Genomic DNA, 26660 nt, shown 5'->3' with positions numbered 1-26660 from the left:
TTGTAGAGCGATGATCCATGGGCTTATGCAGAGCAGCCTATCCTCAAACTATCCTCCCAACCCTCTGCTTCCACCCAGAGGCTCAAAGTGAACTCTTTCCATTAAATCCCGTAGGTCTGCTGGTGTCTCTGGAGTTGCAGCACTTTCCCTAATACCTGAGAGGCAAAGAATATTACTTTTTCCATGTTATTTTGCAAGATTTTGATCGCTCTGCCTTACTGCACGTTTTCCTAGAGCCACTAAGCTTCATTTTCAAAAGCTCTTGTTTTACTTACATTTAGTAAATTATCTTGCTGAGTGTTCAGATAACGTTTTCAGTGTGTCCAAGCCGGGGCCTCACGTGCCAATCTTCAGCTTGAATCTCAGCCAGTTAGGGTCCCAGCGAGATATTGGTAGAAACAGAAGGCACCATAGCCTCATCTGCCTCTCCTGGTGAACGAAGAGCACAAGCTGTAACCCAATGTATTACATTAGGCAGATATCAGAGGGGTAGCCGTGTTAGTCTGTATCCACAAAAACAACGAGGAGTCCGGTGGCACCTTAAAGACTAACAGATTTATTTAGGCTTGGGGTTTTTTACCCATGAAAGCTTATGCCAAAATAAATCTGTTAGTCTTTAAGGTGCCACCAGACTCCTCGTTGTTTTTATTAGGCAGATGTTCATGTTAATAATAAGTTAATCTATATGCAGATGTGAGGCTGTCTGTTAAATTAAGGCAGTGTAGTGGAAGACACGCACACAGAGGCTGTGTGTGTGTGTGTGTTTGTATGTACTGTTAATATACATGTTACTAAATAAACCACAGCATTAAATTGCTTTTACTTTCAATACTCTGTCTTTCATGCTTTTTTCTCTCCTCAACCTCTGTATTAACCCTGATATTTACCCAGACAACTGTGAAGTTAAGTTTTTGCACTGATTTTATCTTGTTTTTTTAAATTTCATAATAAACACTGATACATTTCTGGGAAATTTGAAACCAAATGCAAACTGAAAGTGAAGGGTCTTGTCTCTATGGTAACGGGAGCCCTATCTGGATCTGAGAATAGATAGCAAATGTTGCCCTGGAGTTGCTTATGGGGGACCCAGGGATGCGATTCAAACTCTCTGGGACTGCTGTTAGTCGGGGTTCCCTTCCTTTCCAACTGGCATAACCTTTTGGATCAGAGGAATATTTAAAGTCATTGTGTCATTTGTCAGGTGTTTGCACCCATTGTCCCCCTCCCAGTAGTATCTGCTTCAAATGCAAACACCAGCATCTGTGTGGCAATTCGCACACCAGTGAGATGATAGAGGTGTTGTCCTGGAATAGAAGAGCAGAGAGTAAGCACTGGCAACTTCTCCCAGTCTTTTACCTGATCTCGCTACACAGTTATGTCACCGTGGTCTCTCCTCTGCCTCTCTCATCTCAGCTGTTCCGGAATCTGGGCAGTCATGCCGTCTTTTGGATGAGATGTAATATAGAGGTTGTCACCTCTTATGGTCATTTACATTCATAGACTAAACCATCTAGTCTGGCCTCCTGGATCGCACAAGGCGAAGAGTCCAATAACGTGTCTGATCAGAGCATCCGCTCTGGATGCGAAGACTCCAGGAGATGGAGAGTCCACCACTTTCCTTGACAGTTTGTTCCAAAGGTTAATCACCCTTTATTAAGAGCCCAAACAGTAACAGGGATTCCTCATGTCATGGCCAAATTCTGTTTCGGAGACCTACATTCTGTTTATCTAAACTTCCCTCTCCTGTCCGAAGTGATACAGTAGGGATTCTGTGGTGTTAGACAGCTGCAGAGCTCTACTCCAGAAGTGGCTGCATTTCCATGGGTGCTAAATGATTCCTCTCTGTACAGCCTGTAGCAGTGTTTTGGATTAAACCCTATATAGGATTAAAATACTATATAAATATCTGATATAAATTGCATGGAATGTTCTATCCAATCCCTAAATTAACAAATTTAAAATTAAATAATTGGAGATATACCAATCTCCTAGAACTGGAAGGGACCTTGAAAGGTCATTGAGTTCAGCCCCCTGCCTTCAGTAGCAGGACCAATTTTTGCCCCAGATCCCTAAGTGGCCCCCTCAAGGATTGAACTCACAATGCTAGGTTTAGCAGGCCAATGCTCAAACCACTGAGCTATCCCTCCCCCTGAGTGCTTATTTCCTATATTATTAAAAGGTTGCATTAATTTTTGTGAATGGACTGAACAGTACAATCTGTGAATGACTGTGCATCAATAAATACCCCCGTAGAAAGTAAATGTGTAACCAGGAGCAGCAGCAGTGAGCCCTAGAGGCAGTATATTGTATGAGTCACTGGATGGAACGTGCATTTGGATCATGCCCGGGTGGCGGTTGTACAAAGAGAGTGGAATTTCCCTGGAATAGGCCTTTAATAATTGGGGCATCACGACAAGTCAGATCTGAGCGCTTGCAGCTACTGTAGGGGCAATGCCTTTGCCGCAAGATTTCAGACTTGACTGTGCGTCCTGGTAATTTTAGGCATTCCTAGCATGTCCCTTCCTCTGCCTAGTGCAGGCTACAGTAAGGAATTATTTCCTTTAGAAGCTCCTGTTTCTCTTAATCTGTCAGGACTTCATCTTCCATATGAAATTCTCTCTCCTGCTTAAAATTTCCTTGCACAAAAAAAAACCCAACCCACCCTGCTCTTGGTGCGTGTTACGGCACTGATGCTGCACCATGTATCTCGTAAGAACAACGGGATATCTGGCTTCATAAAGTCTTGCGCAGGCTCTTTCTTTGAAGCGGGGAGCTGTGCTCAGGGTCACGGCGGCAGGCCAAGGGGCAATGTTCTGTCGGTGGGGAAGGGACAGCTGCCCTTGGATTGTTTTTCACAGCTGGCGCGCTGGCGGCTGTTGCTGTGTTGTCCCTTTGATGCGCTGCCAACTCTGTCCATCCGTCTGCAGGTGGAGAAGCGGTTGGAGCTGGTGAAGCAGGTCTCCCACAGCACTCACAAGAAACTGACAGCCTGTCTGCAGGGGCAGCAAGGCGTGGATGCCGACAAGCGCTCAGTAAGTGGCTGTGTTAAGAATTTGGGCTGCAAGCAGCCAGATGTTAAGCACAGGATGTGTCAGGGCTCAGGCTTGAGAGGGAGTCTGTAGAAAACTGAAGAGTCGTCTTAATGTGTGTGTAAATGAATCAATCCTCCATAGATTTCTATGACCTTAAGTTGACGGAGGGAGGGCACAGCGTGTGTGTGAATGTATCTGGCCCATAGGGTGTGTGTGTATTAAATCATTCGGCTGGGTGTGAATCCCCGCCGAGCTCTGCCTGAGTGTCAAGCTGCCGCGCTCTGGTGTGTGATTGCAGACTGACTTCATCTTTGCTTTCTCTTCACCGGCGTCAGAGACACAGGCCAGAGGGGGTGGGAGGTGAAGCAGAAGTGAAAAGCCATCAGCAGAGCTTCCTCCTGTCAAACGTCACCGGGACTAGCCTGTTCTGCTCCATTGCCTGCTCTCTGCCAAACCTGGGTGTGTTTGGGGCAGGATGAGGCCTCGGGAGCTTTGCCTACAGCTCTCACCTTCCTGTGGGGGGCGCCTCCCTCCCTTGGTAGCTGTGTGACCATGGGCAGCCACCTCCCTGCAGAGCATGGGGTCAGGGGTCAGATTTAGGTACTGAACCAGAGCCTGTTGGGTAATGCATTGGCAGCGTTAGTGCTCCCCGTGGGGCTGGGTGGTAGGGATGGGCCTGGACCATGAACCTCAGTCCCAGCTCACGCTTCCCAGGGTGCCGGGGGTGGGGTGTTGGTTGGGGGCTGATTCTTTCATATGTTTTTGCTGCACCATTTAACATGTGAGCAGCTGTCTTGTCCTGCAGCCTTCAGGCTGCAGGGACTCCTCACTGGCCCGCCAGCCAGGCCAAGGCACGGGGTTGAGAGACCCTTTCACCAGGAATGGGCACGCACCCCACAACCCAGTCCTGGTCTATGTAGCCCAGCCCCTCCCCGCCCCACCGTTGGAATTGAATCTCGGATTGGAGGCCACATGAGATTCCTGCTCTCCGTTGGACAGTCATTCACGCCCAGCATGTTTCCTTTGCAGAAAAAGTTACCTTTGACGACGCTAGCCCAGTGCTTAATGGAAGGCTCCGCCATTTTAGGGGACGACTCTCTACTGGGGTAAGAAGCTCTAAGGAGACTGTGGTCCGCCGCGTTCCAGGTCCTGCCTGGCTACTTGCCTCATGGCTGACAGGCTTGCAAAGTGGGTGTGAAATGCTAGCAAAGCAGGCTGGCTCCCCAGTCTTCTCCTGGCTGCAGTGCGGGGGTTGGCGAGTGGTGGGCGAGCAGCACCCCCATGGGCTGCCGTACCTGCACAGGGAAACTAGAGTCCCAGAAACTTGCAGGCCATGGCCCTTCCTGCTCCCACCCTCCTGACCTGCCCCCTGACAAGTCATGGTACACCCATGGGTGTCTCTACTACCTTCCTAGAGGGCATGGTGCCTCCTGTCCAGTCTCTCTACCCTCAGTAACACAGGGTGTCCTCCACTCCCCCAACCTCCAGGGACGGCTGTTGAGGGACCTTTAACCATCTCCACAGAATACCATGATTGACACCCCTATTGGGTATTGCTGCCCTTCACCCCCTGCCCCGGGGCTGGCTGAGGGGTGTGGCACAAGGCCTTGCTCTCATCCTGCCATGCCTTTGTCTGCAGGCCGGTGCATTCATGCAGAAAATGTCAGCTAGCGCTCTTGCGTCCAGTCCCATTCCTGTGGTGCACAAGCCGCCAAGTTGCACTTTTTAATGTCTCAGCCACACACGGCTCGTGTGAGCACACGCGGGATGGGGCGGGGAGGGCGCTGGAGCTGGGTTTTCATGCAGCGTGTCCCGTCACTTTCCTTTCGTAGGAAGATGCTCAAACTATGCGGCGAGGCGGAGGATAAACTAGCCCAGGAGCTCATCCATTTCGAGCTGGAAGTAGAACGGGACGTGATCGACCCTCTGTTTGTGCTAGCCGAGGTAAGGGGGATCGAGGCGCTGAGAGCCAGCAGCAGGGCTGGCAAGGTGTGTGACACTGAGCCCTCTGGCCGGTGCATGGAGCAGTGGTGATGAGCTCTGCAGAGTGCAGTCACTCCCCTTCAGTGGAGCCTTTCAGGGTGGGGTTCCACACGCTCAGTGTGTGAGGGGAACCCCGTAGAAAGGAGATGGGAGGGGGTGCTGGAGAGCCATTTCTGTTCTGTCAGGCTCAGTGGTTCTCTTCTCTGCTCTCTGCCTGCTGTGGTGCCTGGCGGCGCTGGTGCAGGGATGCGGAATGGTGTGAGCGTGCGTGGAAGAGCCTCTGTCCCCCCGGGATCCCGAAGGAATGTCTGACTGAAGAGGGAACTGCGAGAAGCTTGCACTGCCTCTGCCAGGGCTTGTGGGTGGTGGAGCAGATATAACGCTGGAGACAGGCTCCTGGTGGGCAGCCCTGGTTGCCCAAGTCCTCACCTTGGCCTGATCCTGCAAACGGTTGCTCACGTGAGTGCAGGCTTCCAGGATTGGGCCCCAGAGATCAGCGTTCAATGGTCTGTGCCTTTATCCATGGCCCACGGCCAGCAGGGGCAGTGCACACTCCCTGCACTGCCACCCCGTGCGCCCTGCCCTTCCCCCTTCAGGGACCCTCCCTGGGGGCTGGGGGAAAGGAGCATCTCCAGTCTGTCAGTCATTGGCCCCGCAGTGCAGGCTGCCAGGAAACGCCCCCCTGCAGTGATGTCTCTGTGATGGGGTCCTGCAGCCAGACGAGCAGCTCACCTCACAAACCACCAGACAGATACCCCAGAGCTAACGACATTTGAGGTCAGAGCCAAACCCAGGGAAGCCAGCCAGAGTCTTTCCATTGACTTCTGTGGGCTCTGGATCAGGCCCTCGGTCTCATCAGGCACTTGGGGCCAGATCTGGGCCGGTGACCCCAGTACCAGTCCTCAGGGGCTTTCCCAGGTTTTGTGTTCACAGCTGGGAAGATGCCCAGTGTTCGGTCTCAGAGCTTGTCTGCACTCACAAGCTGTGCTGCTTCATATAATGAAATGTATAATGAAAGCCATGCATCCCCCCCAGCATGGGCACAGCTGTACTGGTACAAAGGGGCTTTGTATGGGGATAGCTCTTGCTGTACCAGAAGGGGAATAACCTGTACCCGTATGAGGCACCTTTTATACCCGTATAACTGCATCCACACTAGGTGTTACACTGGTGTAGCTATTTTGATTTAAAAAATAATCACCCCCCCCAACCAGAATAGTTTTACAGGTACAAACACTTTGGCCTTGAGGACGGAGGATGAGATTTTGACGTTCCCTTTCCATTGCAATGAATAATAGAGTCTGACCATTTCCATGGGTGTTTCTCCCGCAGTGCTTTCCCACTGCCGATCACCAGCACAGGCGTTTGTCCTGATTCTCAGTTTATCTCGATGCACTTTGAGTGCTGTACAAATAATGAATAACAAGGTCAACTTTAATATTAAGGTTCCCTTTATAAATAGTTTCTGAAGAATTAATACACGATTAATGAATGTTTTATGCATGTTACGGATGTGAGTAGTATATGTAAGAGATGGTTAGAAGCACAGCAGTATAAGGTGTTATAAGCAATGCTTATAAGCAATCTGTTGACTCTCTGGACTCTATAACAGTTGATTAACTATTTATTAAACCTCTATTAATTATGAATCATTTATAACCTATTTATAAATGGAACCTTAATACAAAGTGTGATCATTAATAACAATTATTATATGTTCTAAGGAGATGCTGTCAAAATAAAAATCACTTCTCTATATTTCTAACAGAGATCTTACCCATGTTGCTGAGAGCACCAGAGCCTGTAAACATTAATGAAAGAAGTTAGATCTGTTTTATATTTTGCCATTTGTCCTGTTTTACTTTTTTTGTGCTTCGATCAGCTTGGCCAGTGACGCTGCCCTGCTCACATTCATTTTATTGCTAGTCAATTTTGCTTTGTGTTTCTCTGGCCCCTGCAGGTGGCTGTTGTGTTTGGATTTCCAAAGCTGCAGGGAAAAAACGTGTTTTCATTGACTTTTTTCCTTAATTTCATGGAAAATTTTCTCCTATTGAGTCTGGCAAAACCTATTGAGCTCAGTTCTGATCTCATCTCCACCTGCATAAATATGGACAACGCCAGTGAAGTCCGTAGTGATATGAGAGCAGAATCAGGCTCTGTTTATATATTTATTTTCTTCATTAAAAGGCCTCAGCTTTGGACTTAAACTAAGGCATTGTCTAAATACAAAAGTTGGACTAGTTTAACTGCACTGGTATTGTTAAAAAGGTACAAACCACTCTCCCCCCATGGTGTGGATGCAGTTACACCACTATTGATGTGCTTGTAGCAGTGTAGCTGTTCACATGGGGAAGGGGCGTGAGCTGTGCTGGTCTAAAGCTCTTTATACTGGTAGAACTGTGTCCACACTAGGGGCTATTCTGGCATGATCACTATTTCAGTGAAAAATTTCACCCCGACCTGACATAGTTACACTGTGCATGTAGAGCAGGCCTACGTTGAGAGTATCCTCTTAAAAACAAGAAGCCTGGTTCACATTTCCAATCAGGCCCCTTTGCACCACTCTGGCAGTGTAGAGGAGCCTTAAAGTGGGGGTGAACTACAGTTGCATCCACTTTCAGGGCCTTTCCCCTTGCTACGGCAGTGTAAAGGTTCTTGCTCTGCCTGAGAATCTGGCCCAAGACCCACCGGGACACCTCTCTCCAATTCCAGTTCAAATCCACGGGTGATTTTTGATACTATCAGATGCATAGCATGTTCAGTGTTTGGTTTCTTAGTAAAGGTTGAGGGGACGTGATCTCCAGGGCCTGCGTTTGCCCTGCTGTGGTTGGACCGCATCAGGCAGCTGTTACTTGGTTTGCCCTTGTGGCCGGTACCTATTAGCAATGTAGGTTTTTTTCTTCTCTATTTGTGTGGATGTTTTTGGCAAAGGGCTGTTGCAGACCATGTCAGCCAGGGCTAAGTCCCAGGCTAATGGGGAGGGGCAGACGGTAAGAACCCCTTACTGTTTTTTTTAACATAAGAACGGCCACACTGGGTCAGATCAATGGTCCCTCTAGCCCAGTATCCTGTCTTCTGACAGTGGCCGATGCCCGGTGCTTCAGAGGAGTGGACAAAACAGGTCTTGTCAAGTGATCCATCCCTTGTCGCCCATTCCCAGCTTCTGGCAAACAGAGGCTAGGGACACCATCCCTGCCCATCCTGGCTAATAGCCATTGATGGACCTATCCTCCATGAACTTATCTAGTTCTTGTTTTAACCCTGTTATAGTCTTGGCCTTCACAACATCCTCTGGCAGAGTTCCACAGGTTGACTGTGCATTGAGTGAAGAAATACTTCCTTTTGTTTGTTTTAAACCTGATGCCTATTGATTTCATTTGTTGACCACCAGTTCTTGTGTTATGAAAAGGAGTAAATAACACTTACTTGTTTACTTTCTCCACATCAGTCATGATTTTATAGACCTCTATCATATCTCCCCTTAGCTGTCTCATTTCCATGTTGAAAAGTCGTAATCTTATTAATCTCTCCTCATATGCACAGACACCGACTTTCCAAAGTGCTGGGAGGTGCTTGACCCCCGGCTCTGCCCCCACTCCACACCTTCTCCCAAGCCCCACCCCGGCTCTTCCCACCCTGTTCCACCCCCTTCCCCAAGCACTGCTCCTCCCGACTCTCCTGCACTGATCCATGGGAGGCACTGGGGAGGGTGAGTGGGGGCTGGTAGGGAGGCTGCCAGTGGGTGCTCGGCACCCACCATTTTTTTCCCCTGTGGATGCTCCAGCCCCGGAACAGCCACGAATGTTCATATGGAAGCTGTTCCATACCCCTAATCATATTTGTTGCCCTTTTCTGAACATTTTCCAAGTCCAATATATCTTTGTTGAGATGGGGCGACCGCATCTGCATGCAGTATTCAAGATGTGGGTGTACCATGGATTTATATAGAAGCAATATGATATTTTCTGTCTTATCTATCCCTTTCCTAATGATTCCCAACATTCTGTTCACTTTTTTTCTCTGCCACTCATTAGGATTCTTCTTTGGGTCCTAGGCTGGGATTCCCAGCTAGTGGTGCACATTCTCCCAAGGACTTTTTGACGAGAGATCTAGGCTCCTCATCTCCACCTTGAAGCCCAATCCTACCAGCCCAGCATATGCAGAACTCTTGCTGGCTTCAATGGGCATCCCATGCATGGAATGAATTATAGATCAGACCCAGAACAACAAACCTTTGTGCTGGGTCTCTGTGTGCTGACACTGCCCATCTCGCCTTCCTGGTCTGCAAAGGCACTTGTGCTGTTCTAGGCAGCCTTAGATCACGGTTATGGGAGCGGAGGGCTGCAAGTTGCCTTAGTTTTATTTGTAATTGTTAATTCAGGGCATTTTTGCAAGTGCTCCCCTGTGCTCTTCCAGGGTGCCTGGGCTGCTCAGGGAAATGAGGCTGCTTTACAGCTCCTGCACGCCAGGCAGACAGACGCGTGCACAGTGCCCCAGATTCTACAGTGCATCTGAGCTGTTCTTCCTGCAAGGATTCTGCATCCCAAAGAGCCATTCCAACAAACAAACAGTGAATAGAGCATAAAACTGTTTTACTCTGATTTCGTTGTCTCTCTTTTCCGAGTGGGGGCGGGCCCCAATGGCAGAGCCTCCCATGAGCATGCCAGTCTCGCTGTGACTGGCGGCCAGCCCGCATTGGGGTCAGTGTGTGCCCAGTCGAACGGGAGACACTGAGCAGTGGCTGGGCAGCAAAGGTCTTCACTTGTAGACAGGTGCAGTCACTCAAGAGGTTGGGCGCTCCTGTCCTGGGCAGGTGACAGCGGCAGCCTGCGCTCCATCTGTGCTGTTTTGTCTCCTTGCTGCAGGTGGAAATCCCAAATATCCAAAAACAGAGGAAGCATTTAGCAAAATTAGTCCTGGACATGGATTCCTCACGGACAAGGTAGGAAGCATCGTCTCGGTCGGTCTCCCTCCAGCTGGCTTTGCTACCCAGCCGGTTTTCCTCTTTCAATGTGTTTGGGGAAATGATCTTCGAAGCAACTTCTGTAGTTTTTAAGAAATGTTCCCGAGTGAATTACAGCTGATTTCAAAGCCGTGGATTGACCGCTCCGGAGGGGGAAGTGCTTTGTTTGTCCAGACAGCATGGATAGTTTAGGCAGCAGTGGTGCACGTTTCTTCCACACAGGTGACCCGATTGGTGCTGTGCCTATCGGCGGGTTTGGAAAGGTGACAGAGGACTGAGAGTCTCACCACCTGATTCCATCTAGGCCTCCAGAGCTAAATAAAACAATCAGGATGCATTGACTGGTCAGTTCTGTGCCATTAAATCTATCAGAGCCAGCCTGAATCCGTCCCGTTAGCCCAGCTCAGCTGTCTAAAGAAGCCCACGGGGGAGTACGGTGTGGGGGACTCCACTTTACTTAGGACCAGTTAGTATCGATTTTCCATCATGATCACTCTATTGAGGAGTTTATTTTCATGTATCTATTTACTTAAGCTCAATTTGTAGACCGGTTGAGAAGCTTGCTTTGGAGTCTTCATTAGCATTGGGTGTGTTCACATGCCGCTTGCCTTCTTGAGCTAAGTTGGGTTACGGTCAGGGTGCACCTAAGCCCACGTGGTTGAGCCCCTTGCATGGCTGTTCCCTTTCCCAGGCAGCTCTGCCACTCATTGCTGACGCCAGTTCCATTGTGTCCCCTCTCAGGTGGCAGCAGTCGGCGAAGTCATCAGGTTTGTCGAGCAACCTGCAGCCGTCAGGTGCCAAAGCGGACGCTCTCAGGGAAGAGATGGAGGAGGCGGCGAACAGAGTGGAGATTTGCAGGGTACCTCTCACTCTCTCTTATCTCACAGCTGCAGAGCCCATCACCGCTCCAGTATCTCGCCCAGAGAATGGGAGAAGGTTTATATGGGTCGGGGAATTTGGGGCTTGGAGTTGCAGGCCTAAGCTGGCAAGCAGGTCACAGGTGTGGGAGAGTGATGCCAATGGAGGCCTGCTGTTCCCAGAAGTCCCCGCCCGCCCAACAGGCAGCGTCAGCGGCCCTTCTCTCAGGCTCCCTCCCACAGCCCTGCCAGGAATCCTCACCCTTTGCCAGGAGGAGTTGCTGGTGCAGGGAGCGGAGACTTGTCTCTCTCACCACTTCAGAGCCCCTCAATCACCCTCCTGCTCTGCCAGGTGAGACCTACCCTCTGCAGCTTGGGGATAGCCCCTCCCCCGCGCTCCCAGCACCTTCCCCCTGCCTCCCATTCAGCCTCAGGGCATGCCTGCTCCCTGACCCTCTCTTCCCCCAGGTTGGGGAGAACTCTAAGCTAACAACTCTCAGAGCAGCTGGTGAGCAACTTCTGCCCTCCCGTGTCATGCCCAGGTAATTAGCAGGTGCCGGGGTGTGGTATTGCATTGTGAGTCGTAGTGGCACAGTGTGTGCAGTGCCCGAGCCCCAAGAGGTAACCAGCACTTTCCTCCAGAGTTTGTTCATTTGATAAGAGTCAGTGTGGACGAAAACCAATGACTGAAGGAAGGATGTCCTCTCCTCCCTTTGCCCTCCCACATCCCAGCTCCATCTGGCAGTGTTTGGGGCTGGAAAGCAAACTCTTCCAGTATCCTCCATCCTAGGGGACTATGGCAGGGGACTGTTGCAAAATTCAGCACCGATAGTATGTTGAACCCTGGTATACTGACGTGCAAGAGAAGGCATGGTTTAGTGGTTAGAGCATAGGACCAAGAGTTAGCAGATCTGGGTCGTGAGCTCTGCTCTGCTGCAGACTGGTTGTGAGAGACTGGCCAAATCACATCCCTGCTTTGTGCCTCAGTTTCCCCCATCTGTAAAATAGAGATGCTGATAGTAAACATCTTCTAGTAAATAGAAATAAATGACTGTTTACCTCTCAGCATAATGTGGGACTTCTTTCATGAAGAGGAAGATAGTGTTGAAGAGGGAGAGTACTAGACTGGAGCTCAGAAGACCAGAGTTCTATTCCTGGCTCTGCTGTGGGCCTGCGGGGTGACCTTGGACAAGTCACTTTGCCACTCCATGCCTCAGTTACCCCATCTGTATAATGGGGATAATGATACTGACTTCCTTTGTAAATTGCTTTGTGATCTACTGATTAAGGGTGCTATGTCAGAGCTAGGTGTTATTACTATTGTAAGTCGCTTTGTGCTTCTCTGTTGCCTTCTGCTCAAGATTTCAAAGCATTAATATGTATATTTTGAGCTAGATTTTAAAAAGTGCTTAGCTCCCACAGCTGGAGCCAGATTTTGTGAGTACTTCCAAAATCTGGCCATTCCATTTAAGCACCTAAACGGAAACTGAGCTTTCTTGAAAATCTATCCCCTACCTGTTTGTGCACTAACTCGCGTGGTTTTATGGATGTGACTGTGTGTATTCAGGAATTCCAAACCAGTCTAACAAACTACTGCGTAAGAACGGCCATACTGAGTCAGACCAGTGGTCCATCTAGCCTTGAATCCTGTCTTCTGATAGTGGCTGATGCCAGATGCTTCAGAAGGAATGAACAAAACAGGGCAATTATTGAGTGATCCATCCCCTGTCATCCAGTCCCAGTTCTGGCAAACAGAGGCTAGGCACACCCAGAGCATGGGGTTGCATCCTTGACCATCCTGGCTAATAACCGTTGATGGAACTATCCTCCAAAGAAGAACTTGATAAATTCATGAACCCGGGTATAGTTTTGGCCTTCATATCCTTCCCTGGCAACAAGTTCCACAGGCAAACTAAGCATTGTAGGAAGAAGTATTTCCTTTTGTTTGTTTTAAACCTGCTCGGGCGACCCCTGGTTCTTGTGTTATGTGAAGTGGTAAATAACATTTCATTTTTTATTTTTTCCACATCAGTCATGATTGTATAGACCTCTATCATAAACACAAAAAAGAAGCTTACAAGAAGTGGAAACTTGGACAGATGACTAGGGACGAGTATAAAAATATTGCTTGAGCACGCAGGGGTGTAATCAGCAAGGCCAAAGCACAATTGGAGTTGCAGCTAGCATGGGATGTGAAGGGTAACAAGAAGGGTTTCTACAGGTATGTTAGCAACAAGAAGAAGGTCAGGGAAAGTGTGAGACCCTTACTGAATGGGGGAGGCAACCTAGTGACAGATAATGTGGAAAAAGCTGAAGTACTCAATGCTTTTTTTGCCTCAGTCTTCACAGACAAGGTCAGCCCCCAGACTGCTGCACTGGGCAGCACAGTATGGGGAGGAGGTGTACAGCCCTCAGTGGCAAAAGAACTGGTTAAGAAGTATTTAGAAAAGCTGGACATGCACAAGTCCATGGGTCCAGATCTAATGCATCTGAGGGTGCTGAGGGAGTTGGCTGATGTGATTGCAGAGCCATTGGCCATTATCTTTGAAAACTTGTGGCAAATGGGTGAGGTCCCAGGCGATTGGAAAAAGGCAAATATAGTGCCCATATTTTAAAAGGGGAAGAAAGAGAACCCGGGGAACTACAGACTGGTCAGCCTCACTTCAGTCCCCAGCAAAATCATGGAACAGGTGCTCAAGGAATCCATTTTAAAGCACTTGGAGGAGAGGAAGGTGATCAGGAACAGTCACCATGGATTCACCAAGGGCAAGTCATGCCTGACCAAACTGATAGCCTTGTATGATGAGATAACTGATGGATTTGGGGAAAATGGTGGACATGATATATCTTGACTTTGGCAAAGCTCTTGATATGGTCTCTCACAGTATTCTTGCCAGCAAGTTAAAAAAGTATGGATTGGATGAATGGACTATAAGGTGAATAGAAAGTTGGCTATATCGTCGGGCTCAATGGGTAGTGATCAACAGCTCAATGTCTAGTTGGCAGCGGGTATCAAGCGGAGTGCCCCAGGGGTTGGTCCTGTGGCCAGTTTTGTTCAACATCTTCATTAATGATCTGGATGATGGGATGGATTGCACCCTCAGCAAGTTCGTGGATGACACTAAGCTGGGGGGAGAGGTAGATACGCTGGAGGGTAGGGATAGGGTCCAGAGTGACCTAGACAAATTGGAGCCAAAAGAAATCGAATGAGGTTCAACAAGGACAAGTGCAGAGTCCTGCACTTAGGATGGAAGAATCCCATGCACTGCTAAGGATAGGGACCGATTGGCTAAGCAGCAGTTCTGCAGAAAAGGACCTGGGGATTACAGTGGACGAGAAGCTGGATATGAGTCAACAATGTGCCCTTGTTGCCAAGCAGGCTAATGGTATATTGGGCTGCATTAGTAGGAGCATTGCCAGCAGATCGAGGGAAGTGACTATTCCTCTCTATTCGGCACTGGTGAGGCCACATCTGGAGTATTGCGTCCAGTTTTGGGCCCCCCACTACAGAAAGAATGTGGACAAATAGAAGAGAGTCCAGCAGAGGGCAACAAAAATGATTAGGGGGCTGGAGCACATGACTTATGAGGAGAAACTGAGGGAATTGGGCTTATTTAGTCTGCAGAAGAGAAGCGTGAGGGGGAAATTGATAGCAGCCTTCAACTACCTTAAAGGGGGTTCCAAAGAGGATGGATCTAGACTGTTCTCAGTGGTGGCAGATGACAGAACAAGGAGCAATGGTCTTCAAGTTGCAGTGGGGGAAGTCTAGGTTGGATATTAGGAAAAACTATTTTGACTAGGAGAGTGGTGAAGCACTGGAATGGGTTACCTAGTGAGGTGGTGGAATCTCCATCCTTAGAGGTTTTTAAGGCCCGGCTTGACAAAGCTCTTGCTGGGATGATTTAGTTGGGGTTGGTCCTGCTTTGAGCAGGGGGTTGGGACTAGATGACCTCCTGAGGTCTCTTCCAACCTTAATCTTCTATAATTCTATGATCATATCCCCACTTAGTCATCTCTTTTCCAAGCTGAAAAGTCCCAGTTTTTGTAATCTCTCTTCATATGGCAGCTGTTCCATACCCCTAATCATTTTTGTTGCCTTTCTCTGTACCTTTTCCAATTCTAAAATATCTTTTCCGAGTACAAGCAATTTGCGACTCACTAGGTGTATATTTAATTTGATATACTACAGCTGGTCAAAATGTTTAAAACATTTTTATGAGAAACGTCATCAATTTCAAATGTTGACAAAAAAGGTGGGGGGAATGTCACAACTTCTTTTCTCCGATCTCTAAAAGATATGTAGAAAACACATGGAAGATTGAGAAATAGGCACCCAAGTTAAATATGCATACAGCTCTACAGGTCAAGTTACAGTCTTTTAATATTGGCCAATGGTTTTGTCTTGTCCTGTCCTGTCCAGCCCTTGAGTTACATAATGAAACACTGAAGATTGTGTCAGTGTATTTCACCCCCGGTACTAATGCTACAAACCTGGAGAGACAAGGTGGGTGAGGTGATATCTTTTATTGGACCAACTCCTGTTGGGGAGAGAGACAAGTTTGTGAGCTTACGCAGATGACTTGAAGAGCTCTGTAAGCTCGAAAGCTTGTCTCTCTCCCCAACAGAAGTTGGTCCAATACAAGATATTACCTCCCCCACCTTGCCTGTCTAATATCCTGGGACCAACATGGCTACAGCAACGCTGCATATTACAAACTATGAAAGTCTTCAGGTATGTCCATGCTTTGAGCTGAAAGTGTAATTCCCAACTCAAGGAGACATACACACACTAACTCTGATGAAGATGGCGTGCTAAAAATAAAATGGAGCCACAGCTGCACGACACGCAGGAGGGTCTAGCTGCCCCAATACAGTCCTGTCTGAGACCTTTAGTACCTGCTCGGGTGGCTAGCTCCTTGTGCTGCCACGGCTACACTTCTGTTTTTAGTGCACTGTCTCTATCAGAGGTAGGGTGGGTATGTCTGCTTGAGCTAGAAATTTTACCTTCCAACTCCAGCATAGAGGTACTTTACTGAATAATTGCTGACCATTACTGGTTTGAGCAATAATGGGCTGTATATTTAATGAACCACTCAGACAAAAATAGCCAAACAGAGATTGAAAAAGCAGAGCATTTACATTGCGTGCAATGCATCCCTTAGGGAACAGGCGGCATTTGACTAATCAGACGCTGCTTCATACCAGCCTACTTAGGAACAGTTTGTTGCAGACTGATGGCTAATCATGATCTCAAAAGAGAGGGAAGGGTGGGAGAGAGAGAGTGTTTACAGCTTTGCATCCAGGGTTTCTGTGCATGGGTCCATTCTTCTTTTCTTTTCCTCCAAAGCTCCTGTTGTGCAGAGTAACTTAATTTTATTCCATATAAAGTCTGTTTTTTGAGCTGAGTATCAGAATTGACATTGGCATAGACTTTCATGCTCCTTTCAACACTAATTTGTCGTGTCTGGGTGTGGTTAGATTCATTCTAAAGTTTATGTCTCTTGAAAGGCTTTGAAATAGTCAGTGACCTGCTTCTCCTCTCTCAGCCTAAGAATTATACCAGTAGGGAAGCTGAATTAGTAGCATTGTTAATTAAACATGGTTTTCTGCATTAACATGACCATGGCCCCGATCCTGCAAACACTCATGCGTATGTTTAACTTCACTATGATGAGTAGCCATTGGAATTGATGGGTAGGGCCAGCTCCAGGCACCAGCGCAGAAAGCTGGTGCTTGGGGCGGCCCATGGAAGGGGGCGGCATGTCCAGGTCTTCGGCAGCAATTCGGCGGCGGGTCCCTCAGTCCCTCTCGGAGAGAAGGACCAGCCGCCAAATTTCCGCCGAAGAATGAAGCAGCGTGGTAGAGCAGCTGCCGATCGCAGCTTTTTTTTCTCTCTCTCTCTCTTCACCTCTTGGACAGCAAAAAAGCTGGAGCCGGCCCTGTTGGTGGGATTACTTCTGCTATAAAGTTAAGCACATGCATATTGGCGGGATCAGGGTGCCCGTGTTTGAATATGCAAAAGCAATGAATTTTGCAATACTTTGTCTGCCATAGTGGAATGACGCTTTTCTGTCTGTCTGTCTAATCTATCCATCCATGTGCTGAGCTTTGTTTGAGTCCGGGAGGAGCTGCAATGATGAAGTAAAGACACAGAGGGCTGTTCCTGATTATCCCTGTCACACAACCATAAAAGCCTGACAGCCTTGCGTACCCTCACGTGCCCTGTTCCCCCGCCACCCCGGCTCATGTTTATGGCCGAACGTCTGCGTTATTTTCCTTAGGGACTTTTGTGTGTCTGGCCTGAAGCTGGAAGGCCAGGCACATTGGCACTTAGCCACGAGTGTCCATGTGGAAAGCCATCCAGGAAATGTTTATTACGAATATAGGTTGGGGAGAAATGTCATTTACTTATACTGCTGTTATGGTTTGTTGCTGGCATAACTATCCTAGAGCTTATTGAAAAAAGGATTCTCCACAATATCTGAAATCAACCCGGTCGATTGGCCTTCTCCATTTGGGATCAGTCACAACACGGCAAAGGGTGCGTGTAGTGAAAAGGAGAACCATACATTACAGCTGAATCACAAGCCAATAGCCTGTTGACCTGACATGGCAGGGGCATAGGGTCCAGGAAAGGGTTAGTGGTGACAGCCATTCCTGAGGTGGGGGCAATAAAACCTCATGAAATGTCTTGCTTTTTTAAAACCTGTATAGCACAAATAAGTGGGAGCGAATCATGCCACTGGTCCTAGCCTAGTATAGTCTGGGCAGGGGCTGTTAAAACTTCCCACCCACCCACATGAATCCTGACCTGCACCCCCATCTGCTATTCCAGTCCAGGGGCTCCCTCAAAGCTCTGCTAGTGCACTGCAGCCCTCCCTCCCCTGGCTATCCCGGACCTCTGCAAATACACCTGAGCCAAGGTCTCTCGCGAGCAGAGACTGGCACCTGTGCTGAATTATGTCAGTTTGTGCAGTGGCTTCATAATGTGGACAGAGGGAGGCAGGGGCTGGGGTTAGACAATTCCCCCTGAGCCCTTTCAAAAAAAAAAACCCACCCGACTTCCATGTGTGAGCTAGGGTCAGTGCAGGGTTTAAACCCAGGTCTTCAGAGGTGAAGAGTTATCCCATTCTGCCACCGACAGCAGATCCTCAGAACCTCGTTCTTTATAGGGCATTGACTCATTCGCCACAGTGAGTGAGCCTTGGTAAAGAAGTTTCCCTGTGTTTTCCCCCAGTCAGATACAAGGCCCATATCCGCTGTTCTGCAGGTGAGAGAAGTGAATGGGTTTTTCTCAGAAAAAGGCTGTTTCCATCTCCACCTTCACCTCCTCCTCTCCTTGCACATCCACCCCCTTTTCGACCTTCACTGTCATCGGCTCTGCCTCTGCCTCCATGCCCATCTCCATTCTTGTCTCCAGGCCTCGACTCTCCATCCCCGTGGTTGGTTCAGACTCCATCTGCACCTCTGCTCTCACCATACCCTCTCTGCACCCATCTCCCCATGTCCCGACCATGCTGTCCTCACGTGTTCCTTTAGGACAATGGAGCTTACACACAGAGAGATGCACAAAGTCCCCTTTGCCATATCCCCTTGTTAACTTTCAGATATTTTCTCCTTTTTTAAATCACACTTTCCTGTCCCAGCAAAACGAGAGGGGCGTGTCCCCCACGCTTGTCTCTTACGTTTGCACTTCAACTGTTTGACATTCGTGTTTAACAAAATTCATAATGTGACAATAAAACAACCACATTGCTCTTCTTCCTCTTCCCACAAGACCAACAAGGGCCACACACAGGGCACCACTGACCATCCTAAGATTGCCAATTGGAGAGGCTCAGATGCTGAGCTGTTGAAGGTATATTTCTGATGGTAGCATTTAGCTCCTTGCTGGGGGTTTCCATTCCCTGGGCTCACATGTTCTGTTTACTGCTGGACTTTGGGGGAGTGGGGTTGGAGGGATGGGGGTGGGGCAGGGGGCAGGAATATACCCCTGGAAACGAGGTGCCAATAGAGCTAGTACCTACTGTGCATGCTTCTGACAAGTGCAGCTGTGTCACATAATCTAGATCTGCAAACAACACGCACCCCACCTGATGTTCCCACAGTCCTAGGTCTCTTGTGAGCAGAGGCTGCCAGCTGTGCTAATTTTGCAGAGACCCAACCAAGACCCAACCATTTCACTTGTGACGCCAGCAGGATTTGAACCCAGATGTGCAAAAAGGGGGGTGCTGGCCCTAACCTGCTGTGCTATCTAACCCTGCTTTCCTTCCTCCCTACTCAATGAAACTGCTGAACCCCCTCTATGGTACTTGTGTGGAGACCAACCTCCTGGACAAAACTGCTTCAGGAATTCCACAGGCAGGACCCTTGCAAAGTAACAGTGGGACCATTGTTGAATGCAAAGGGCACCTAAACAGAACCTGCAAAGCCTTTACCCCTTGATGTGTGCCCAGTGGGCAGCTGTGCGTGCAGATGTATACATGTACATCCATGTCTGGGATTGAAACATGCCCACACAAACGTAGTGACTGCTCCACTGGTGCTTAGGATAGAATAGTACTTAGCATAGCCCTTTGTGTAGATTTACAGAGAGCAGAGTCAGATTGGGGTGTGATAGGTACTGAGGGCTCTGCAGTTGGCATGCGGATGCTAACGTGGCATATTTTGACTGTGAATGGATGAGAAATCGGGGAAAGCCACCAGAGATCTCAGAGGGTTTTAGGTGGGCCAGTCCCTCATTGTCCTCATGTCTGCTATCCCTGAGTCAAACTCAGACCTGGGTGTAACCAGCCATGGAGGTCAGTGGAGTTATACCCATTTACATTGGGTCTGAATTTAGCAAGATTCTTTCCGAAACCAAAGGCAGGGGAAAACCTCCCAACTTTCCAGCATCTCAGATCTTTGATGCATCGCCATTCAAGGCACAATGATCTCTTTCAGATCCATCTAGGCTCTGATATCCTGCTCTCCCAACATGTGTGGGGTTCCCACAACATTCTGCTCTCTTGATGTGTGTGGAATGCTTTATGGAACAGAATATCGGATTCTAGATCCACCTTATGGATCTAAGGGGGAGATTCTTGCTCTGAACAAGGTGTTTTATTTCTCTTCTGCAAATCCTGCAGTGTCAGCCTCCCTGTCTTGTACTCGGACTGGTAACGAAAGCTGAGCCACGCAGGATTGCTAATGCCAGATCTGTATCTATTCCCTCCCCCACCCAATCTATGTTTCACTGTCCATGTTCCCAGTAGCCAGGATCAAATGCACCATAAAGTCTGTGCCATTTCCAGGTGGCCTGCAAAGGCAGCGCAATCCCAGCAGCGTGCAGCACCGGCCTGCAAGCATCTCTGACCCTGTGTGCCGGCCTTCGAGCCTGATCCACCTGTAAATGATTGCAATTGCTGGTCAGGGTGGTTTGATTTTGTGTGATTTACTTCTTGCTAATTCTGTGCTCTCCGCAGGACCAGCTCTCGGCTGACATGTACAATTTCGTGGCCAAAGAAATAGACTATGCAAACTACTTTCAAACAGTAAGTGCCAGTGGGGATTGGGCTTTTCTGTCTGTGTCCTTCCCTTGTGCGTGATGTCTCGCTGTGTTAACAACCGGTCCCTCACCCAGATGCCCCTCCTCCAACCCCTACCCAAGTGCCCCCTGGTTCCTATGGCAGGATGTAATATCTCTCCCTTGTCTTTTCCCCAGTTAATAGAAGTGCAAGCAGAATACCATAGGAAATCATTAGCACTTTTACAGAACGTGTTGCCTCAGATAAAAGCACAGCAGGGTAAGTGCACAGTGTTTTCTTAATTGACGGCATGCTAAGCTAAGACGGACTGGAGCTCAGGGCCCCAGCTGATTAGCAGAGGGCATGATGAGAGAGCCCCTCGTGTCCAGCACTGCACTGTACCCATAGGTGCTGTCTGTCCCCGTTCCCTGAATCATCAATTTTTTGCTCACCACCAGAGGCAGGATTCTGGATCGGGTGGAGCAGGGGTTCTCAGTAGCGAGGCCATCTCACAGACTGTTGCCCCCATCCCAGTCCGAAGCAGTTCCACCCACCCTGCACAGAGCTGATTTACTGGGGAGGAAATTCCCCACCATCTTCCCAAGTCACCCCACTCCTGGACATACCCTCCTCAGCAGGGTCTCTTTCCCTTAAACTGTCGAAATCAGTTCTACATCAGTTCCTCCTCTATCTTCTGAGTCAGTCCCCCCGGCCCCAGCAAACACAATCAATGCCCTGCAGCCACAACGGCCCCCTCTCCGGCAGTGACTCTGGCCTGCGCACTGCCCTGCCTTCAATCCATTCGCCTTGCAATGGCTTTTCAACAACCCCGCTGTCCCTTGCCCGCAGGACAGTGACTAGCCTCTCCTCCCCACCCCCACACAGGATCAATTACCCCCACCAAAACCCAGATCTTCTCCCCCACACGCTTGCCAGCCCTGCACCTCCCTCCGCAGAGCTCAGCTCTTCTCTAACCCTGGGCCCGTCAGGTTCTCTCCTGCTTGCAAACTCTTCTGAGTCCCTGCTCCTTCAGGCAGGTTGCACCCACCCCGGTCGTCTCCTCCTCACGCTGCCAGCTGGGTCTGGTCTGGCTCTCCGTCAGCCCCATGGGCTTGAGATCAAATGGAGCCAGAATGAAGGGGAACTTAGGGCATAGGGAGCAGAAGGAAACCTGGACTAACTGGGCCACCAAACTAGGCTTTCCCCTCATTCTTTTAATTAACACATGGCACAATGTGCAGCACTTATTAGAATTCAAAGAAGGGAGTCTCTTGCTGTTGGGTTTCCTTGGGGGAAATAACCTTTCCCTTGCGTCATATGAACAGACCATGCAGACTCCTAACCGCCCCCGAAAGGAGGTGGATTTCTTCCCTTGGGGAACTGAGTGACACAGATGCATTCATCCATGCACAGTTATGCACGCTCAGACGCATGCATGCAAAGCCTCTTGCACACACACGCCCCCCGCTGTATGCACACACAGCCTCGTAAGCATACGTTTGGCCCTGAACATGTGTGTACACACACATATGCGCAAGCTCGTGCGCTCCCACACTCATGCTTCGGGACATTAAGTAGGAGAGAATTCAGGGGGCCCTTGGGACCAGCTGATCAGCCAGGCTAGAATTGCTTCTAACTGCCTGCCTTGGCAATGGAAAGGAATTCCTCAGCCTGCCCAAAAATACAGATACAGGGAAGTCAGTCTCTCTCTCTTTCTCTCTCTCTGCTAAAGAAAACAAACCCTGGAACGCTCAGTCCTAAGCAGCTGTGGGCTTTGTTTGTGGCCGCAGGCTGCATACTCAGGACTTTACAATTCGACCCTACAAGATCTCCTGGGCCCTGAGAACCTGCCACCTTTTAAAGCAGTGTTGTTTCCCCCCGCTTTTAAAGCAACGGTCCTGTAGCTATCAGGCCAATGCCCACTAGCGGGCATGCAAACAGCTCTAGTGGTGCTCTCATTCCCAGGAGCAAGCCCATGCAGTTGCAGCTTTATTTCCCTTTTTGGGAACTGCTGCCTGTAAATTACTCCTGCCACCCCCATAAGTATATTGCAGGGGTGGCCAAACTTACTGACCCTCCGAGCCGCATACGATAATCTTCAGAAGTTCGAGAGCCGGGTGCACCTGCCAGGGCTCGGGGCTTCTGCCCTGCAGCAGAGTGGTGGGGCTAGGGGCTTCAGCAAGAGTGGGGCTGAAGCCCTGGGCACCGGCAGGTGCCTTCCATGGAGCTGAAACCCCTAGACTGCCTTGCCCGCTAGGCAGAAGCCCCGAGCCCCACCATCCCGCTGCAGGGCAGAAGCCCCAAGCCCCACCATCCTGCTGCAGGGCAGAAGCCCCGAGCCCCACTGTCCCGAGTCCCTAGCGCCACCATTCCCGCTGCAGGGCAGAAACCCGGAGCTCCCCCTCCCAGTCTGGTGGGTGGAGAATGGGGAGTTGTGGAGGGGGCGGGTCCGGCAATCTGCAGTTTGGTATCCCCTGGTATATTGAACACACAAAAGCGAAGAGTTAGAATAGCAGGTGGGCCCCTGTCCCAGTCAGGGCTGGGAGCTCAGAGGTCTGCACCAGCCCTTAAAGATCCACCCCTTATTTTTTGATTAATTGCGATCACGATGCACCATGGTACTCTTGTCCCCTGGGGATTTCCCACCCCAGGAGCCATGGCAGCGTTTATGCCAGTAGAAGCCCAGTTTGAAGTTTAGCCATGCAGTGAGTCGATGCATTTTGCCCTCTCGCCTCTGGAGGCTGGAGTCGAAGTAATAGCTCAGGTCACTAGTGAATTGAGTGTGATAGGTCTCACGCTCCACCACTGAGCACAACCGGCAGACCCTGGTCAGCCGAGGGAGGCCCAGGACTGGATTAGCCGGGGATGCTCCAGGGCAAGATTGAGGGGCATTAAGGGAGCTGGGCGAGGGACACCGTGCACAATGCATGCCGGCTGTGCCGTGTGCGGCTCCTCTCGGTGCTCCCTGCCAGTCCGTAGACCCCACGCGGTGCAGAGAAATAGCAGTGATGGTTTCATTGAGGCTTTCAGGCAGCCCTCAGGTGGGTGGGGCTGGGTGTGATCTGGCCTGGTGGCCACATGGGGGCTTGGCGGAGCCAGCAGGGGCTCGGGGGCAGCCTGCTTGGCACCAAGAGCAGGGGCTAGCCCGTGCTTCCATTGCCAACCCCACACTGGCTGGTCCCAGCAGCAGTGCTGGGGGAGGGTCACGCATCAGCATGGGACATTGAAGAAGCAATACAAAGCGGGGGACACTGGGGGATCACACGCCCTGGCTCACCTAGACCCGGATATAGATGCATCCCAGACGTGCATTAGCTCCCTACGCGCGCACACGTAAATGTGGGATGTGGGGATGCGCAGCCCTGCAACCTCACTGCCAAGGGAGCTCCCTAATTGGCAGAGACGTGGCTGTCGCAGGAGATGGGGCAGGGGGCGGGAACCTGCGCAGCTTTCCCAGCGGGCGTAGGCGCTCCCTTAAACCAGCACGGCTTCCTCTCCCTCCTGCCCGCCCTGCGGATCCGTGTAACAGAAGCCTGGATCGAGAAGCCTTCCTTCGGGAAGCCGCTGGAGGAGCACCTGGCCGTCAGCGGGAGGGAGATCGCCTTCCCGATCGAGGCGTGTGTCACCATGCTGCTGGAGTGCGGGATGCAGGAGGAGGTGAGTCAGGAGCCCCCCAACTGGGTGGCTTCATTCCAGACACAGATAATCTCTGGCCTTTCTCCCCCTGAGCACAACTGTCGTAATGATCCCTGCTGCCCTTAAAACCTCTGACCCTCTGAAAAGCCCCCTCCTTTATTCCCCCATTGAAACCCTGCCCTAGCCTCTCTGGTATTTCCAAACCCTCCCACTGCAAAATCCTGGGGCAGGCCCTGGAAATCTTGAGGCAAGCCCCCTCCTTCAACTCTTGTGCCCAGCGGGGAGAGCAAACACTGCAGCCTCTTCTCAATCTGTGAATGAGCCTCCTTGGAAAGCAGATCCTGTCTTGACTGTTCTTGGATACACCTGGTGTAAATTGGGCGCAGCCCCACCAAGGTCCCTGAAGATACACTGGGTCCCTCGCTGCGTCTCTTTGGTACAGAGCAAGGCTGCTACTAAAGTAGATCATGCATTCCTAAGACAGGCCAAGATGGGCCAAATTTGGTCATGTTATAAAGAGGTGCAGTTGCCATGGAGGCCTCTGGTCCAAATTCAGAGGCACTGTTTAGAGTGGTGTAAGTAGCACAGGGAGTGCATGTGGTAATGTGGTGTAGTTTACAATTATTTGGACCCAGTTCTCCTCTTGGATCAGTTTGTGTCCACCAAATTAAGTGGCGTCACTCCTGATCTACACCAGGGATGAGCCCAACCCATTCTGTTTGAGGTTTCATTTGCTTGGAAGCCTGCCGCCTGGAGAAGCACCTTTCATATGGCTTGGGGAGGTAAGGGCGCACCCTGCTGCTCCGTGCGGCCGCATCCAGTTGCATAAGGAGAGCAGCTGGCTGACTGAATAGAGCTGCTGCCACATCTAACTCCCGGTTTGTGTTTGGAGTCTGTTGCTTTCCTTTGACCTGCCTCCCTTAGACCAGCTCACTCTGTTAGCACAGTCCTGCGTTGTTCCTAGGGCAGTTGGGCTCAGTTATTTATCAGTGGGTTTGAGACCTAAGTAATTCCTTGCCTGAAGAAAACGTGTCCCAGTTCAGAACCATATAGGCAAAGTAACCTTTTCTTTTTCCTTGCCTTGAAATGAGAGGAGAAAAGCAGGGAAGATGATTTAAACACAGCAGGGATTGGAGCGTGTTCTGCGGGACTCGTGCACATGCCACTGTTGCAGTCCTTTTTATTGCATTCACATGGTAGAGACAGAGCTTATAAATATGGAGATAACCATCCCTCTTCATTATGCAGAGACCAGGAAATAACGAATGATGGACAACCCCCTACAGGTTCAAAGAAGCAACAAAGAGCTCAGATGTTTCTTCAGACCTTGTTGGAAATACTCAGACCCTTTGATCTATAAAGTTGGGCTGGGAATCTCCTGAGACCGCACACATCTGATTATTTTCGGATGCTTCCCATCCTAGCTGGGGAAAAAAAAATTCAAAGGAGCAGCTTTGCAGCTTTGCTCCGTGTTTTGGTGCTTCCAGACCTTGCCATGATCGAGAAATGCAACTGGGGCCAGGTCTACACTACAGCCCTACAATCCACACCCTTGAGTGACACAGCAACTCATGTAGACAGCGCTATTTCAGCAGGAGAGTTTCTCCTGTCAACACAGCTAGTGCCTCTCGGGGAGGTGGATTAACTACACTGATGGGAGCAGCTCTCCTGTCGGCACAGAAGTGCCTTCACTGTACGTGAAGACCAGCCCTGAAAAATTGAAAAGCAAACATAAAAAAGAATTTACAAACCTGTTTGTACTCTCCAGGGTAGTTTGATTTGAGGGCAAAACTTTGGGTTGCTTCATCCTTTCTCTTGAGCAATTCATCCGTCCCTATATATCAGAGGTTCCCAAATTTTTCATATTGCATACCCCCTTTCCAGATCTACCAGCTGCTCTCATACCCCTACTCCTCCCATCACTGATATGTTGTGTGTTCCTGTTAACACAACCTGTCTTTAGCCATCTGCCCATATTTCACTGTTACATACAGATATAATTATAGTGCGACATATACAATCAAAGTAGAGACTGGACAGTTGCTGGGTAGCTGAACCCGTGCTGTCCGGTGATTGGAGATGAGGGCTCTGTACATCTGCGTCTCTGTGTTCTCACTGGTACACCTTGAAGTAAATTAACTACCATATTGTATATAACAAATTCCTATGGAGTTTTAAAGCTTCATCTGAGTTGCCTATTATGAAAATGCGATAAATAAAATACTAAGTAAAATCCACCATTAGACAATTTCTCCTGTGTACCGCCCAGAGATGTCTCGCATATCCCCAGTGGTGCGCGGACCACAGTTCAGGACCCCCTGCTCTAGATGAGTCAAAGTCAGAGAGAAGATGAGTGAGGTAATATCTTTCATTGGATAAACTTCTGTAGGTGAGAGAGACGCTACACAGAACTCTTCTTCACGTCTAGGAAAAGTGTCCCAGTTACCTACAAGGTGGAACAGATTGTTTAGCACAAGTAGTTAACTCATATTTTCAAAGACCTTTCAAGGTGAAGTGGCCCGTTAACCCCTCTGCAGTCATAGGACAAAAAGGGGGGTGGGTGGGTCACAGGTTGCTGTAATAAGCCATGAATCCAGTGTCTTTATTAAGAGCATGATTTTTACTGTCTAGCAAAGATCCGAATTTAAGCTGCCAGGCTCGTCTTTTGAAGGTGTTGTGCAGG

At 49.6% G+C, this 26660-nt stretch overlaps 1 protein-coding gene across 11 annotated transcripts in view; it reads left to right on the top strand.

The window, feature by feature from the left end:
* ARHGAP44 (Rho GTPase activating protein 44) overlaps positions 1 to 26660 on the top strand; it is a 148529-nt gene that overhangs the window by 91758 nt on the left and 30111 nt on the right. For 7 of the 11 annotated variants that reach the window (XM_039500436.1, XM_039500431.1, XM_039500432.1 and 4 more), the window contains exons 3-11: positions 2928 to 3032; positions 4062 to 4138; positions 4865 to 4976; positions 9881 to 9957; positions 10720 to 10837; positions 18613 to 18693; positions 20300 to 20368; positions 20539 to 20620; positions 23871 to 23998. In XM_039500436.1, coding sequence (XP_039356370.1) covers positions 2928 to 3032; positions 4062 to 4138; positions 4865 to 4976; positions 9881 to 9957; positions 10720 to 10837; positions 18613 to 18693; positions 20300 to 20368; positions 20539 to 20620; positions 23871 to 23998 — 849 coding nt within the window. The remainder of the gene's footprint in view (positions 1 to 2927; positions 3033 to 4061; positions 4139 to 4864; positions 4977 to 9880; positions 9958 to 10719; positions 10838 to 18612; positions 18694 to 20299; positions 20369 to 20538; positions 20621 to 23870; positions 23999 to 26660) is intronic. The other 4 variants (XM_039500433.1, XM_039500434.1, XM_039500441.1 and 1 more) reach the window with 1 other exon arrangement.

Source organism: Mauremys reevesii, linkage group 15 (assembly GCF_016161935.1).
Source record: "Mauremys reevesii isolate NIE-2019 linkage group 15, ASM1616193v1, whole genome shotgun sequence".
Lineage (NCBI taxonomy): Eukaryota > Metazoa > Chordata > Testudines > Geoemydidae > Mauremys > Mauremys reevesii.
Note: the sequence above shows the minus strand (reverse complement) of the source record. Positions and strands in the feature narration are given on the sequence as shown.